At 41.2% G+C, this 17744-nt stretch overlaps 1 protein-coding gene across 1 annotated transcript in view; it reads left to right on the top strand.

Moving 5' to 3' along the window:
• The window catches only part of cdh24b (cadherin 24, type 2b), a 159591-nt gene that overhangs the window by 49961 nt on the left and 91886 nt on the right, over positions 1 to 17744 (top strand). The window contains exon 3 of the mRNA XM_072364084.1: positions 6816 to 8614. Within this exon, the coding sequence (XP_072220185.1) occupies positions 7112 to 8614 (1503 nt within the window). The 5' untranslated portion in view covers positions 6816 to 7111. The remainder of the gene's footprint in view (positions 1 to 6815; positions 8615 to 17744) is intronic.

The following is a 17744-nucleotide window of genomic DNA, read 5'->3' as shown; positions in this document are numbered from 1 at the left end:
ATACTTTGTTCAGTTAGGCTTTCCTTCCCAGGCGAACACGAACACAGAAAAGGGGCTTTTTATGCTTCTTCTGCACAAAATTAGCTAATCACCTGACACCTCATTTGTAAGAAGAGCTGGTTGTGGGAATGGAGAGATGGGAAAAATCTAACAATCTTTATCAAACATAATCATTATGGAAAAAGCACAGTTGCTGCGATTGAAAAGCGAAGACAGCTGCCAGATTTCCAAATTGTTAGTTATGCCTTTTAATGAATTATTTTATGCCTGCTGTTTCTGTTGTGACAGCTGCATATGAGGCTTTTACTTTATTTAACTCTGACATTGTCTCATAAAAACATAGAACTCTAGTAATTCTCTGAGAAAAGGAAAGTTAAATAGATATTTTTATCTGTGTTAGACAGAACATTAGCTTAATAAAGCAGACTTGTTGGCAAATTGAGATGAAATATAAAAACAAATATAACCCATTCTGATTTACCAACCATGGTTCTTTTAGAAACATTACATAATGTATTTCCCGACCTGAGAATTGATCAACAATGACAAAATGTTTTTTTTCTTTTTTTAGTGCAGTTTTCCAGCTATTTAATAGATTAATTGCTGAAAATATGTCATTGCGTTATGATTCAGTTTGAGGATGAAAATGCCAACATTTGATCAATGTCTAAATTCACTGACAGGGTTTTTAAAATGTCTATTAAATTGATCATTTTCTATCAGTTATTTGACAATTTAACATTTATAACGTCTAACGTCAATCAAGACCTTTCAGTTTGGTTACAATGCCAGGCATCAGCATAGATTCAGTACTTCTTTCTGACCACATTTAAAATACTGCTTTAGTCAGATTTTGCTTTCAGGGACATCATCAGGAAGCCCTTTTTACAGATATTTTAATCCTAAAATTTGAGCATAAACCACTCTGGAGCAGGTTATGTGTTCAGCCTAAGTTTCCATTGTGATCTCGCCAAGTCGAAAGAGAGCCACCTTCTTTATTGTGAAACTCAACATAGACTGCTAAGCTTTTGCGTCATAGTTCGCCCTCTGGTAAGGCCCACATAGTTATTCTTTAAACCCTTTCATGATACATAAAAATACATAAGAACTGACAGAAAGTGTTTTTTTTTTGCATTGCTTCCCAGCATATAATTGAAGAGCAGCAGTTTGCATCTTTAAGTACATTTTTGTGATCACAGAGAAATATTTTAACACAATGTTTCCAGCTTTTTAGCAGAGATGCTACAAACACTGTTCTCCTGCTGTGAAGCATAGTAATGCAGTTTGGGAATACTGACTTTGATTTTTGAGATAGTAAAAAAAACAACCTGTAGATTCAAACCCCTGCTGAATAAGAAGGTGTTTTTATCCTGTTTGATGGTCCAGGAGAGACAGAGAAGTAACATACAGACCGCTGAGGCCACAAGATTGGTTAGTTTTGAACTTAGAGGGTAAAATTATGGTGGATTAATTTATTAGGAGCAGCTGATGCATATTTACAACAACTGAACATTCAGTTCTATCTGTTTTTGTAGTTTTCCCAGCACATTATGTATTTTAAGTATCAGCTATCTTGCTTCATGTTCTACAAGCTGTAGCTCTTGCCATTCTCTTGTAACCCCACTGATCCAGTTGAAAGACAAGCAAATCCACAGACCCCTGGAGCTCTGTTACTGTGAGTATTTTTAGTATTAATCTCACCAGCAGGCAAACAGTCATTCTAAAGTGGACTGAATTTCAGAGTCCTCACCGTGCCAAACTGTAAATTCATATCAGAACTGTTTATTATGAAGAGCAGTGCTGTCACAGTGTTCACCTGCACTTGTTTCTCACATTGTCCACTGCCCCCCACTCTCTGGGGAGTTATCTTATGTCCATAGTCTGTAGCTTTACACTTTCCCCTGAGAGGTTAGCACCTGCTGTCAGTAGATCAGCGAGGCTGAGATGGAGACAAGGTTGGGGACACAGGTGAAAAGGGCATTCATACATTAATGGACGAAGGCTGCTTCTCACCTCCTCACACGCTGGCAGGTGTGCTTTTATCTGCCAAGGTTCAAGGCGAGGTTGGACTTGTGTTACGGTGCTTTGCACTTAAAACTACCTAGCCGTTCTTGCCCCCCCCCCCACATACACCCAACACACACTCCTGCTGCTGCCCTATACCCCTCCCTTCCTCTCCTTGCACACATGCTCACACACAACCATTCCATCAAACATTGCGGTTTTCCCTTTTTTTTCTGCCTCTTGTCTGGAGCTTTCCTTTGTGACTCAATGCATAATTCTTTTGGGTGGCTGCTTTTGCTTTTTCCATCCTGGTGTGAGAGAGCGCTTCCTTTCTTCTCTTTAACTTTGCAGCGTCCAGAGAGGCAGTCCCCCGAGTATCCTTTATGTTTCTATCCAATGCAGATATGAGAGGTGCTTCTATGTGTATTCAGGCTTTTTTTTTTTTTTTTTTATTAGTGCGCCTACGACTTTGTGAATGTGCGTTTGAGAGGGTGGATGAATGAGACTTTGAGTCCAGGTATTTTTGCATGTGTGCGCAAGTAAATAAATGAATGTATCTTTTGTCAACAGAGCTTGAAGCCACCAGCCCGTGTGAGCGGTAGCACACGAGCACGCTGTTGCTGTCTCGGAGCGTTTGTAGCAGTGTTTGCCTGATCAATGGAAGGGCTACCCAGAGAAAAAGAGGATAGACAGCAAGCAGAGACGTGAATCCTGATTAAAATTTTCAGTCTCGTTAAGTTGGTGGCAGCTCTGGATCGATGGTGAGGCTCTGCCTCCAATACAAATGAAGCTAAAGATCAGAGTTGATGAGTTTTAGGAGGGATGGTATCAGTAAGGGGAAAATAATTCAGTTATTTATGGCCCTAATTAATCAATCCACTGAAACACATGATGTAGGTTTAAAGACCTTTCACAGGACTGAAGTCACACGGGTGTGACTTATAAAATACTTTTAACTATATGTTTTCCAAAGCTATTGCTGCCACCCTTTTATGCTTTTTACTGTTCTTGAAATCTTTAAACTCTATGTAAAGGCTAGGTAGGTCTCCCTGCCCAGATTCTTGTTTGTTCCACAAGAATGAAAACAACGTTTTCATCCCTATCTTATTATAAAAGTGTAATGAGAAAATATAAGCTCCCGTCTGCCTTTCTGTAGCACCCAATTATCCTCACTTATGCTACGCAGGCCGATGCAACCAGGATCATTTCATAACAGCAGCTCTTCCTAAAGGTAGCAACACTGAAGGCTGTGGCATAGATCAGTACATGACAGAGGGGCCTTCTCCCTTGAAAATTGTGTAAAATACAAAATATTTAAAGACCAAAAAAAAAAAAAGAAATTGTTTTCTTCCTGCTTTTGGCTACAAAGGAAATCTCACATTGACAGAACCTCCCACGTAAAAGTGTTGTAAAATTCAGCTCAGCAGGCGACTCTGCCAGTTGATATTCTAACCTGCAACCGTCCACCTGCCCTGGGCTTGTTAACAAGGTGCCCGTGGCAATGATTGCTTGGCCATCAAACTCCCAGCTGATAAGTTCCTGTGGGAGAAAGAGAGTGGAGCTCTGTCATTGAATTCACCCTGATCGGCTCCTCATGCTGTACATTTGAGATAACGCTCAGCCAATCCCACCCTCCCGTCCTCTGTAACAGTCTCTGTCACGTTTATTCTGCAAAATCTCGACAGCATTTTGCAGCGAGTCTCATGTAACTACTTGATGTATCCTCTTTGGCATGTTTTATCATTTGATGACCAGATTTATACGGACAATTATAGTGCTGTCGCCTGTTATCAAGATGGTAGCTGACCAGACACCTGTCACTTTCAATGTTGCGAGGCTGAAGTCGGAGATTGGCTGATTGATTGAAGTCCAAGTGCACAGAGGGCGAGGGACGGGGTGACAGGCCTGTGATTGACACAGATGAGAGGGAGGAAAAGAGGATAGAATCGAGCGTCCGAGAGGATGGGATACTAAAACAATAGCAAGTTAAAAGAGGGGATAGAGAGAGATTTAAAAAGATAGATAGGCCAAAGAAGAGACAGGTGGTGAGTGGGAGAGGTTGGGAAAGAGAACACGGAGGGAGGGGGAAGGGTGGATTTTTTTTCCCTTTAGTCTTCATCAAAATAGGTTGCTGAGAGAAAGTGAGTCTGGAAGAGAGGAGGGTGAGGACACTGAGGGGAAGAAGACAGAGGAAAAGGGAGAGAAGTATTTCAGAAGGAACCTTACTACTTCAGTCATGCCCTAGTGAATGTGCTGACAGGGTCTGTCTGCACCACAGTGGAGCAAGTGTCAAACACCCAGACAAAGCGCTCTACACTGCACGGGACAACATTTAACAGGCACTCTGTACTCCAGGACATGCAAATTTCACTAATTCTACAGATGCTGAATTCAGTTAGTTATAAATGTCATTTTATAACTTAGAACTTTTTAAAAAATAACCCTACACTCAGACTGTTCATCATTGACAATTCTTTTGAAACAGTTTGCATTATGTCTTGTGTGGCGCTGAAAAAAATCTGTCCTGTTGCTAATGTTAAGACCTCGACCATTCAAAAGGTCCAGTAAAAGATGCTATTGAGTTGCAATGTGTAAAAGCTGCAGTGATATACATCAGTTGCCTCAATTTAGACAATTTGTTCTTAAAAGCAGACCAATCCACCACTTTTGGTTACGGTTTGCAATCACAGCATTCAATGTTGACCTGCTCCCCCCCTTCTGGATTGACAAAAGTAAGGTGAAACAACAGCCACAGCACAAAGCTGTTAATCAGAGGGGGGAGTTATTAATCAGTTATTTTGCTGCAGTAATGTTCTAATGTACAAATAAACTCATCCATACCTCCACTGCTACATCGTCAGATTTAAAACGAAATCCCCTTTTAGCACAAAGATAGCGCAGCACAGATGTGCACATGCATAGCAGAAGGACATTAAAGCCATATGAATGACTCACTATGTATTTATACTTAAAGCAGCAAGTGAAGGGATGTAATTTCTCCGAGTTTAAAAACAGACGTCAGTTTTGTAAGTACAAAGCCTTTTCCCCACCTTTTACAGACTAAAATAGCACCTGGTGGAGATGCTTAGTTTGACTCAGGCCTCAGTCAGATTTGTTTAATAGCTAATCAATCATGGCGGGGGGAGCAAACCATCTGTGTGCAACCAAACTTTATATTGTGTGGAATGCACACCATAGCTGTCTTGTTTACACCTGATCGTGTTAATGAGCTGTATTTTTGTCTTGAAGAATTGACTTAGACTTAAGGACTTTCAGCTTTAATTTGTACTTGTAAATTTACTCTGTACTTGCAGAATTAATTGTGTTGTATTGGAAGTTAGATATCCCTAAGTGACATTATAACTTTTCCAACAAGTACTTTACCTTTGGAAAGTTACGTTTTGCCTACAACATGCCATTTAAAATGACCAGAGAGCGCATGATATCTGCTTTTATAAGATAATCTAATATCTGATCAGAAGTGTGTATTATGTTATGACATGAACCTGCTATTATGGACAATATATGATCTGTCAAGTTGGTGAGCATATATGACAAGTATATTTATAATCACTAAAAGCATTAACTGCATAATTGGAAACAAATCTGTTGACAATGTTAAATAGTTTAGCTTCTAGTTAGTAAATCATCAAGTGGTCTGATATTAATATACAACTGCACAGGTGCAAATTGGAGTATTTAGTGTCACCAATGCCATGACCGTTCCTTAAAGTCATCTGAGCTTAAAGACCTTACTGACTCGTGTCAACACACTTAATCCAAAGGCTGCTTTCCAGAAACATCCTAAGCACAGTTAAATGAAAGACACAAGGGAAAAGACACTGCCTCTTTTCAGAGAAATACACCACCACACACTTCACATGAGTCATAAGACATGATTCAGATGGATTATTTTTGTATGGGTGTAAATGTTTCTTTTTTTTTTTTAGGAACATCCCACTTTGTCTCATGACCTCATCATGGAGGTGTATTGCCGAATCTCTGGCACGGAAATTGAAGTTTTCTGATTACACAAGCCTATCAGTGTCTGCACGTGCAGTACCAAAGAAAAGATCGTTATGTTAATGTATACTGGCAAATAGTCACATCATTGACTTGTCACATGAGTCGGCTGGCATTACTGAAACATCACTGCAGGGTGTCTGCTCTTATCTTAAAACAAACACACTGATTGATATCTGACATTTTGATTGGTGCAGGAATTCCATTTATTTATGGCCTGAGCGCATGAGACACTTGCTGAAAGTGTGAGTGAGATGCATGAGAGTCTAAGAACCTTTTAAATCACTTGAGGCCCTGTGTAGAACAAAGTAAAGCATCTACAGCTTACATCTGAATTGACATTATAGCCAACTGATCAAAGGGCACTATCAATGCAGCTAATTAATCACACATCAAAGTGATACGAAGATAGTTTCATGTCCTAGCTGGTCCCCTTTTTGCACTGCTGTCAGAAGTCCTTCACAGTCTTTCCCATTAATAAATGCTCAGAGCGCTTTCTTAAAAATGTTAGCCTATGTTTCCCATGTACAATAGCATGGCGATTACTTTGTCCCTGTCTATCTTAGAGATGTGAAGAAAAAACATTTATGTCATTATGAGGGTATAAATGGAAGCATTTTCTGGGCCTAAAAGAGGGCTTTGTGCTTTTGAAAATGTGATTGCTGCTCAGTTAACAGGTCTGTCCCATTTCTCTATGACTTCTCCTACCTGTGCATGTAGCTCCATTTTTAATCAATGCAGCACAATTATTAAAGTTTTGGCTTAATTATCTTTATCTTCTCTCTCAGGGTGTTCAACTCTCCTGGGGAAACCGAATGAGACGCTTCACCAGAGGAGTGGGAAAAAAACCCAGCTGAGCGAGGCTTTGTGAGATAGAGGGAGATATTAGACAGCGTTGAAAGACAAAGGAGAAAAGAAGTGATTGACACCTGCCCTCCAGCTGAGTGTGAAGGGCACAGGAGAGGAGAGTGAGGGGAGGGACATGAAGACAGAGAAAATACAGGAGAGAATGAAGACAACCGTAAAACAAGACCTGCCTTACTGCAAACCTTGCTCAAATTAGGACGTCTCACCACAAGACAAGATGATTGCAAGAAATCTACTCCTTTTGGTTTTCCTGTGCCTGTGGGAGGGGCTTGCAACAAGGGCGAGTAAGATTGTACGCAGGAGAGGAGTGGGCGGATCGCACATGGTGAAGCTGGGGGAGAGCAGATCTTCAGACCAATGGGATGCAAGCGTAGATTCAAATGCAATGCCCATGGTGACTCTTAGAAACCTGATTGGTCACGAGCAGGCGAGTGACACTGGATCTTTTACTTTCTCCAAAATACTGCAGAGTCATCCTCCATCAGTAGCTATCAAGGAGAAGCAATCTTTCAAACCCAAGCGTGAGGTTGACTCTGTCAGTAAAAAAGATGTGACTCCATACAAGGTGTTAAACCAGGATGCGAAGAAAATTAAAAACAACACAAAGAGTGCTGAGACATCCAAAGCAGGAAGGTCAGAGAAAACATTCTCTCTCCACCACAAGCCAGATCTATACTCCAATAAAACCAGGTTTAAATTAGGCTCTAGATCCAGAAGCAGACCTGATTTGAGTGTCCATACTACAGGCATGCCTGGAAAAGGGTTCAGCATAGAGTCAAACCGAAAGCTGAACCTCACTGGTAGTTACGGAGTGCTGAAGCTGCTGTCAAAAGAGAATCTAGTCAGGATTGTCAACTCCCAAATGCAAAATGTTCCAAGCCTCAGCTTTCCAAGCAAGGGCAGCCGGAGCAGGAAGAGAGATTTGATTGACGTTAATCACGGACACTCAGAGGCTCAGAAAGTGCAGAGACAAGATATGCCTGTCACTCAGCCTCACACTGGATTTGATAATCAGACTGCATTTCCTTATTCAAGCACAGCCACCAGTCCAGAGCTTAATCGAGACCAGGGCGTTGATACTCATATTAATCCGCTAAGTGAAGTCAAACCAGCTTTGAGTAAAGGGCAGGACAACTTGGGAATGGAGGCTTCAGATGGTGGTGATAGCAAGAGCAAACACCTCGTCCGTCTTCTGTCAACACCTCTCAGTGAGGTCAGCCTCAGCCCTGAGAAAGAAGTGATGATCAGCCAAACAGAACCGCCATTTACATCGACAAAACATCTCCCAATGTATGTCCCCCGCAAAACAAATGATTCCCTTCCATCTGTGCTGACAGTGCAGCCCCTGGGAGTGAGATTGGGGAACAGAGCAGCAGATTCCCATAGAGACCCATTAACAGAGTCAGCTCACACTGCTCAAACAGAACTCAGCACAGCTCAGTACCCTGCAGATGAAGACAACAAACTTGTCAACAGCAGTCATGTCCTGAGGCTTCACCCTGCTCCCGAATGGAGCCACGGCACAAAAGACGCTGAGACGCAAGCTGTCGATCCAGAAAATGGAAAGGGCCTTGTGTTCGAAGAGGCAGAGGAGGAAGCGGAGGCGAGTGAGCGTATGGAGAGGAAGGGCCCGCGCTCTCGCAGCAGGAGGAGCTGGATTTGGAACCAGTTCTTTGTGATAGAAGAATATGCTGGGCCTGAACCTGTGCTCATCGGACGGGTAAGAAAAAAAATATTTGCCAATCACTTACTATACAAAGGCTGTGAACTGCTTTATGAATATTTTTTGGAAAATTAAAACACTGTTACATGGGTTAAATAAGCACAGGCTTATTTAGCCTCAGGTCCTCAGCTCAGTAACATATCTAATACAGGGGATGATTTGCATAATTTAACCCCATAGTCATGCTCCAAGTTATTTTGTGCCTTGCTATAACCCTGCAATTGGAATTGATTTACATCCCTTGGGTGTGATGTGGTGCCTTCCAGGTAGTCGTAAAAACTTCAATGGATCAATGGTCTACTGAGGCACAGCAAAAGCCCCAGACCCCGTCTGCCCACGAGGCTAGTCGTGATCACTACCAATCTGCGCCCACCAATGGGAATTGACATATCCAGTAGAATTAATAGCTTTGCTTTTTCCTTCCATCATTGATCCTCCCCCCAAGGCAGAAAACCAGAGTAGTCCGAGTGTTCCCTCATTTCCCTGTAGGTCAGACCTGTCAGCTCTCCTCCTTCTTGGTCTGCAAGGTCCTGTTTATGATATTTCATTCAGACTGATTTACACTTGGTTTGACAGCATTTATCACTGCGTTCCTCCTCAGCACAACATGCACAGGGCTGTGCTTCTATTGCTCTGCTCTGCAATTTATTACAATCATTGACTGGGCCTGTCTCACCCCTGGTCCCCAGCACACCCTTCCTCCTCCTTTGAAAGAGTGACGAGCGTGGAAGAGGTCACATCGACTGGACAGAAGGTGTCTCGAAGCTCGGTGCTGTAATAGCTGCGCTCTCAGCTATGTGCCAACTGTCTCAGTACCCAGCTGCGGTAGATGAGCTAATTTATAAGCCTGTGTGGCCAGTTTGCTGAGCAAATGAATAGTAATGATCCCTGTGTGACTGCTGCAGGCTGTTGGAAGCCACACAGTAAGAGGTTGGTTTATGTTTGTGTTTGTGTGTGTGCTTCAAGTTGGGCTGGTGTTTAAGATTTTCAGCTCAATGGGACGCATCTCGCACTTGATAGACAAAAATGCCCAAATTGCTTTGGGTTTTTAGCCTGTACCAGCCAGGTGCTCACAGATGGGTAGGGCCTCGCAGGATTCCTGTGCAGCATCCCTGCTGTTTAGCCAACATTTAATTTGGCCACTTTTGCTGTTGCACTATAACTGATGAAGGTCTGTTCTGAATGTTATAAAGCACCGTTAGTGGGCATGAAGAAGATGTGGGAGCCAGCGGTCCAGCTTACAGATGGCGCTGCGTGTAAAGCCATTAGTGCCAATCTGCTGTGTCAAGCAGGTATTTATGCCAGCACATTGTAAGGCACTCAAGAAGGGAACAATGCCAGGCCACACACATATGCCCATATGATAGTGTTGACACTTGGAGTACACCCAGACCACTATTGTGACTATGTATTTGTGAGCGCGTGCTGGGTAAGAGATGCCTATGATTAGTACTGTACTGTATGAGACAGCGATGGCACTCACATGAATAATGCTCTTATAGACCTTAATACGCTTATAAATTTTTAATCTTCTGCCCTGCTCTTGTGTAGGCGCTATAGGTAGTGAGATCAATGCGGACATGCTGCCTTGTTTTCTCCCTATCGGGGACCTGATTGTGCTTAAATGGAGAGAGCTATGGTGAGGGGGTGAGGAAACTGATTGCACTGTTGAGGCCAGAACAGCTCCATCTGCCAGATCCAGCACAGTCCAAATTCAGGCTCAGTCAACTGCAAACACCGTTGCCTGTGACTCACAACACGTGTTACGTCTAAAGTCAGCAATTTGATCTTTGACACACTTTGATGCACAAACTATGTTACTTTTGTACGTGTTATTCTGTAGGTTTCCTTGAAATAAATTGCCTTTGTATTATGCTTTTGTTTTGTTGTTGTAATTTCAGGCGTTATAGACAGAATAAATCTCAGCTAACGCTAGAAACAGGAGCCAAGAGTCTTATCTGTGATGTCAATGGGAGACAAGGGGTTTTCCTGCTAAACTGATAATGGATTGTGGGTCAAATTTGTGGAACAGCACCTCCTTTAATTGTCAATTGATATTAACAAGTGCTCTCTCTTATGTGAACATTTTGAACATCTTTAAAAAAAAGAGAATGAGAAAAACTGTTCTTTTTTCAGATGTTAAAAGAAGAAGTTATATAACCACCCACTGCCCATCCTCTGTTGCTGAATGAGCCCTTGAAATGTCTTTATACTGTCACTGATCTTAGTTTTTTGTGTTTTTAGAGAGTTGTTCAGGATCACAAGAGTTGCCAAACAGAGCAAGAAACATTTTTCAGTGTCGAATAGTCTGACTCAGTTTTTCTGCTCTTTATAAACAGTTTCTCTTTATCTCTCTATTACACACACATGCGTAGACCTACGCACACATCTCCACACCCAGCACCCGCACACACTCACATGATTCCATGCTGCTATATTTCCCACGCTGAAGTGTCTCTACCCCATGATAATTGTGAATTTAATTGATGCTGTCACATGGTCTGTACTGGGATTTCAAGTGATTGCAGAGCCAGTGTAAAAGAAACAGATTTTTCATGAGGAGAAAAAGCGCCTCAGCAGAGCTAGGATTAAAAGAAAAAACAGCCCTTTCTGATTAGCTTTTCTTCTCCTCTTACTTTTCTCTTGAAATGCAAGCACCCTAACACCTCGTGGGGAGAAAACGTGACACATAATGGCGTCTTCCCCTTGAACAGGATATTCTATCTTGCCTCGTCTCACCTTTGTAACAACTTAAGTGTATGATCTACCTGGCACATTGGCGAGTGTGCATATCTGATTCACCAGCGCAACAGGAAACGGACCCAGGCTATCTTCATAATTAGCATATCATTAATGCTGTAACTTACATACATAATTCATAGTCTAATGTGCCTGGATTACACAATTAACATTAATGTCTGTACCTCACATAATATACATGATGAATCATATGCATGTTGACATCAACACAAAAACAATGTAGGCTAATTTTTACATCTGACACAGAATAATATCAATCAGTCATGCATAGGTTTTGCATTATTCTGCATCATTCATTAACCATTAGTGCCAAAAGCTACCCTGTAAAATACAGTTGTAAAAGACTCCTCTTGCCTGAGGGCCTCGAAAGATATATGAATAACCCGAGTTACTGACCCACCGCTGGGTTATTGATAACACCTGTGCCTCTGTGCAGTGCCTCTGGGTACGACAAGCGCACATGTGGTACCGCAAAAACGCTTTTAGGAAATCATCAGTATGATGCAAGGATGCGAAGGAGTCTGTCACAGGAAGTTAGAAGCCGATGCACATGTTTTTCTAACTCCAGCAAAGCCTTTTCCTCATTAGCTCCTAGTCAGTGGAAGAAAATAAGTAGGGGCATTTATTCAGCTGCAAATTACTCTAGTGTATCTCTTTTATGTCACTTCCCCTACAATACATGTATCTCACTGCTGTACTGTGATAGAAATTGAATGTTACTATCATTCATAGCGATTCTATGTATTTGCACTTAATAGGCACCTCGCTGTGTATCAGTATTTTTAGTGTCAACAGTACTGGATTTAAATGGTGCCTCATTCACATGGATTCACATAACGTGAAGTCCAAATCTCATTTACAGAAGAGTTGAGAAGCCTTCTCAGATGCAACAAAAACTGAAATCTGTTACTTGTTAATTTGTCTGAATCTTTTTATTTTAACAGACAAAAGTAAATAGGAAGTTAGTCTCTGTGTCTCTGATGATGAAATTAGATTTTAGATAGATTAGCTCTATCTCCCAATCTAATTAGATAGATTGGGAGAGAGTAAGAAAAAAGAAAATTTCATACAATGATAATAGAAGATTTAGAAAATTAAGCATTCAGCAGATTAATTGTTGACAGGTGAGGGTGTCAGGATTGGGTATAAAAGGAGCATTCACCAAGGACATGTGGTGGCTTGCCTCTCGGTGCATTTTCAAAGCAAGCTCAGTCTGAATGGTCCTGTTGCATTTCATCCAACTTTTACGTCATTGATGTTAAACAGATGTCACAATTCCGTGGTGGAGGAGGTGGGATGCGACAAGATCAGATGTAAACAGTGGACGGAATGAGCGTGGCAGACACCGTTAATGAAGCTAGTCAGTGGAACGAAAGGGAGGTTTTCGACTTGATTAAAATCTTCTTAATCTTCTTAATCTTCTTCTTCTGTGTCGGCTCTGATTGCACAGCAACTTCAGAACTGATACAGACACGCCGACATGTCCAGCATCCATATTTACTTCTGTAAACGCAGCTCGCTGCGTGCGTCGTCACGTCATCTTCTGCGTCACTTCAGGGCTTGTACACTGTCTGACTGTGGCCGCATCTAAATCATAATGTGAACAACCATAGAAAAATTGAAGGCATTATCAGCAAGAATATAAGACAAGAAGCTGTTGAGCAGCTGAAAGCATTCTCAGCAAGAATGGACACAAATTCCTCTGAAGAGCTGCGACCTTTAGTACCCTCAGTGTCAGAAAGTTAAGAAGTTTTATTGAAAGGAAGCTCAAGTAAAACACTATTCAAACTTTTTGTGTCTTTTCTAGATACAAAGTTGATAAAACTATATCAAAGGAAATATGGTTTCCCTGCTTCATTAAATGAACTTGGCATGATACACTATTAACATGTTACATACACAGCTGTGCTAATTATCTGACGATGTTGCATATAAAATATATCAATTTAAGAGTGTGAGGAATACATAAGCTACATTTGACTGCTCATGTACATAACTCTGTTTTTTAATGGGGAACATTTAGCTGTAACAGTTTTTTATATTTATGTATTCAAATTTTAACTTTAGCAAAGACTGTTTCTTTGAACAGTTTATTGAAGTAAGAACATTTCTTTCACTGCTGTAACTATGAATTTCATGCTGATATGTGTGGAAGTTGTGAAAAACTGTGGTAAATTCAAAGTATTTATTCATATCTACAATTGGTAAAATCCACAGTGCGTCAGAACATGATTCCACCACAAAACACAGACAGCTTGTAAATCCTGCTTCAAAGTTGAAAATAACACAACTTGAATAAAAGAGTTGTTTATGAAGCTGGAAGAAAGAGAAAGCTGCACAAACAAGAAATAAGGAGTGTGATGATGCCAACAGGAGGCCAAACTAACGGTAAACACACACACCTCCTGACAAGCGGCTCATCAATAATAATAAAAAAAAGGAACTCGCTTTGCAAGCATCTCTGTGTTTTTATGTGCTTCCACTCTCCCTGTAGAAATCATTTAGCCTCTAGGTCTGAGCACAGCAGGGGTGAGACGGCAATTAGAAAGTGACTACAGCGCAGGAAGGAGGGATGATGGAGGAGGAGAAGGGGAGGAGGGATAACGAGGCAGAAGAGAGCGGGATTGCTATGCTGGACAAAGGAGGGATGATGCGGATCAAAGTGAGCAAAACGAGAAAGGTGAACAGGGAGTGGTTAAAAAAAGACGGGACATATGGCACAGAAACATTAGTGTTAATAGTATGTGGATAAACAGAGCAGAGAGGGGTGGTGAAAAGTAAAGAAATGTTTAGGGCTTACAACTGGCAAAAAGGAATGAATGTGTGTGATTTTTAAAGGAAAATGAGAAAAACTGCAAAGCCAGAATAATCAGACTTGTCTAAGATTGAACTCACATCCTGTCAAAGCTTGAAGCGAATTAGGAAAAGACGGGCCGGAGGGAAAATGAGGGGGTTATGAAAAGAGGTAATGATGAATCCAAGACATCAGCTTCGAGACTTTATGGATTTATAAGAAGATAAGTGCAAGAGAGTACAGGAGAGAACGAAAGAATGAGAAAAAGGAGTTAAATGCAGTTTCACTGCAAGCCCCTGTGGAGGCCACGTTTAAATGTGTCTCTGTGCTGAGTGGGTGCAGGATCACACAGAGGAAATAATAGGCAGAGTGACTTAAGGAAAAAGGGCTACATGGGTAAAAGAGCTGGAAGAAAAGAGGGGCAACCATACAGTCTATTAAAGAGGGAATTCAAAGGAGACATAGCTTGCCTTTTTCTCCTTTACTTCCAACCTCCCTTCTCTTTTTATAGCCCGTGTTTCATCTTAGGATAATGTTTAACAAACCAGCAAAGCAAGAGTCTGAATATAAATCTTCTCTCTTCTGGAAATGAGAATGTCAGTTTTTTTTTTATCTCTGACAGTCTGTGAGCTTCTCAGAATACATTTGTACCCTTTATAACTTAACATAGAGGTGCATTTGTAGATAACCCTGGAAATGTAGGTTAGAAATTGTGCAACCGAACAACGTAAGGTGGTGTAATAATATAACATAAAGCACAAATTGGTGCTGGAACTGGTTCACCGCCTGAAGCTTTAACCCCTCAAGGTTAGTTGTATAAGCGATGAGAAATCCAGTGTTAAAGTGTTTAGTTGGTGAGCAGTAATGTGACAACGGGGATGTGTGAGAAATAGAGGCTATGCAGGAGAAGGATTCATGATTATGCATACCCTGCTCTGTGACCATGACCTTGAGCTAATATTTATGCTTTGGCCTGGGCTGTACGCTCCACTTCTCCCCGTGGCCCTGAAGGAGCCCGTGAGTCAGAGCACTGAGGCCGCGGGTGACAGACAAGGGCAGAGGAGACCGAAGAAGACGAGAGGTCACATGAGGGAGAGAAAAGGAGGCAAATTAACCTGTTTGCTGTCACCGAAACACTGCAGTGCTTTTACAAGTTTATGTTCAATCTTAATCTAAATGTTTTTATTCTTACACCCACGCTAATAACAAATTACCCAAATAAAAGCATTCAGTCAAATCATGGCGAAAGCACAGTGTGTAGCACCTAGAGGTAACTTTGTAAATTAGGTTATTGGCTAAGCTTCTGAGCTTTGAGCTGTTTTCTTGGAATGGAGCCCCAATTTAAATGCAGCAAAGTTTGTTGCCTAAATATGGCAACACATCTCTTCTTAATCAGAACATTAGTTTCCACTGAGTCATGCAACATATCACACATTAGCCTGCTCCAGTTCAGTCTTCTTTAACTTAACATAAAATGAATCACTTTCGTGTTGTGCTGAATAAGTCCACAGCCACTCCAACCTGTTCTCGCCCCTCGACTCGTCACATTCTGACACTTGGTCCGGAGCCCGCTATGTGAGTGCTGAAAACAGTGGGTACACCCAAAGCATCACCTGCCAGCATGCGCAACTTCTCCAGCTGGTAATATAGGCCAAACATCGCGATGGGAACATGAGAAATACACCGCAGCTTTCCATATTAAAATGCCTTTTAGAGTACATTTGAATGTTTAACCCTGATGTTTTTCATATATGAACTAATTGCTTTAAATGTGTAATGAAGAAGTACAGTAATAAATTGAAAGAGAACAAGAGAATTTATTTGCGATGACAGCAGCCTTGAGAGCCCCTTTCACACATATACTGCTTTCTGGTGGCAGCTGGACATGTTGGTGTCGTGTGTGAATTACCCTTTTCCATAACAGAAACCTGACTATTTCGTACTTAGTAACATCTCCTATCACTTTCAGCACATCACAAGTGTGAACTGCTGGAGTCACATTAACAGACAGAATCAAACGGCTGCAGTCATCTTTTCTGAGCATCTGAGATAAATGAACGAGAGAAATGAGTTTTAACTGTCGCTGAAGCTTCTGCTCTCTGTCTGATCATATATTTCAACTGCTCCCAAACAACACCATTTTGTATAACAGAAAGCTGCGTTATTAGCTTGATATGAGCTCTATGGCAAATGTAAAACTGTGATTCGTGTAGGACTGGCAGACTTTTGTGTGATAATGCAGTTATCTTCTGATAACCTGCTGTAACAGAGCAGACAGGGTGTCCTAAGGTGAATTAAACATCAGCTTTATTTTGAGTTCATAACAACTCAGTTGTTATTGTAGTACATTAAAATTGTCATGCGGATAACACTGACTGTTCAACAAGATTAAACATGTAGAAAAATTATTTTTTCAGTGGCTTCCATACCATGCCTGCTGCTCCACAAGAGCCCTGGGAGCTCGGCATATGGTTCTAAACTGATGTAGTGACATGATATGTTGTTCTCAGATAACTGTAAAGAACTATTATATTATAGCCATATCTTATGCACTCCATGCACTATCCAATCTCGCATTAATCACAAATATAGCATGCTCACTGTGGCTCTTTCTGTCACTTTCACAGAACACTTTCATTCAGGCATGTCTGAATAAAGAATGAGGAACATTTACAGAAAAGTGGCAAACGTGGGAATGACTACATGCCATCACTTTAATAGAGTAATGAAGCCATTATTGTTACATATCTCAGGTATGAAAAATACTAAAGTTGGACTTGAATAAGAGTCACATGCTTGGAATCAGGGGACTACAACCCCCTCCCACCTCCAGAAACAGTCTAATACTGTAAAACCAGCACTACACAGTGATTTTTCCTTTTATTGCTGGTGCAGCCGATAGAAGGCTAACAATACGAAGGAAAGCAATATGAGTATAAGGCTAACAATATATAACAGTTCCCTGTTCTTCAGAAGGTGATAGTTAGGGTACCCAGTGTGTTAAAAACTGACACAAAGGGCTCTTGACCAAACATCAGTAATTGATGAGATGGGAATGAGGATTTGTTGGCGCTCAAGCAGTGGATGAGTCAGTTATTCTTGTAAAGAGAATACATTTTAAGATGGGTAAAAATCTGGGTGCAAAGCCTGTTTTGTATCCTTAGTAGCAGCAGGGCAAAGATAAACATGGATGCATTGTTAATGACCATGCTAACATGCTCATAGTGATTACACGTCTGCAAAGGTTTTACATGTTCATCGTCCAACCACAACACCAAAACCTGTGGGTCAAGACGATTGTCTCTAGCCTTGTTGATTCCAGTCTCCTTGTTGCTTTGCCTTTTGTAATCAAAGACATCAGAACGTCAGCCCAGAGAAACCCTCCTAACATGAACTGCATTATAGTTTATTTCTGAATCTAGCTAAGCTGTAACTTAAATCGAAAGAGAAGACAAATTTTTTTTAAATAATAAGTTTTAAAGTAAAATTAGTATAGAAAGAATTGGGTTGGAGACAAAGTAAAATTTCTTTGCTTGATAGTGTTGTGTAGCGCCACTGCCATCCTCTCCAAAC

Source organism: Leuresthes tenuis, unplaced genomic scaffold (genome assembly GCF_036924035.1).
Source record: "Leuresthes tenuis unplaced genomic scaffold, fLeuTen1.0.hap1 SCAF_14, whole genome shotgun sequence".
Classification (NCBI taxonomy): domain Eukaryota; kingdom Metazoa; phylum Chordata; class Actinopteri; order Atheriniformes; family Atherinopsidae; genus Leuresthes; species Leuresthes tenuis.
This window is presented reverse-complemented; position numbering and strand designations above follow the sequence as displayed.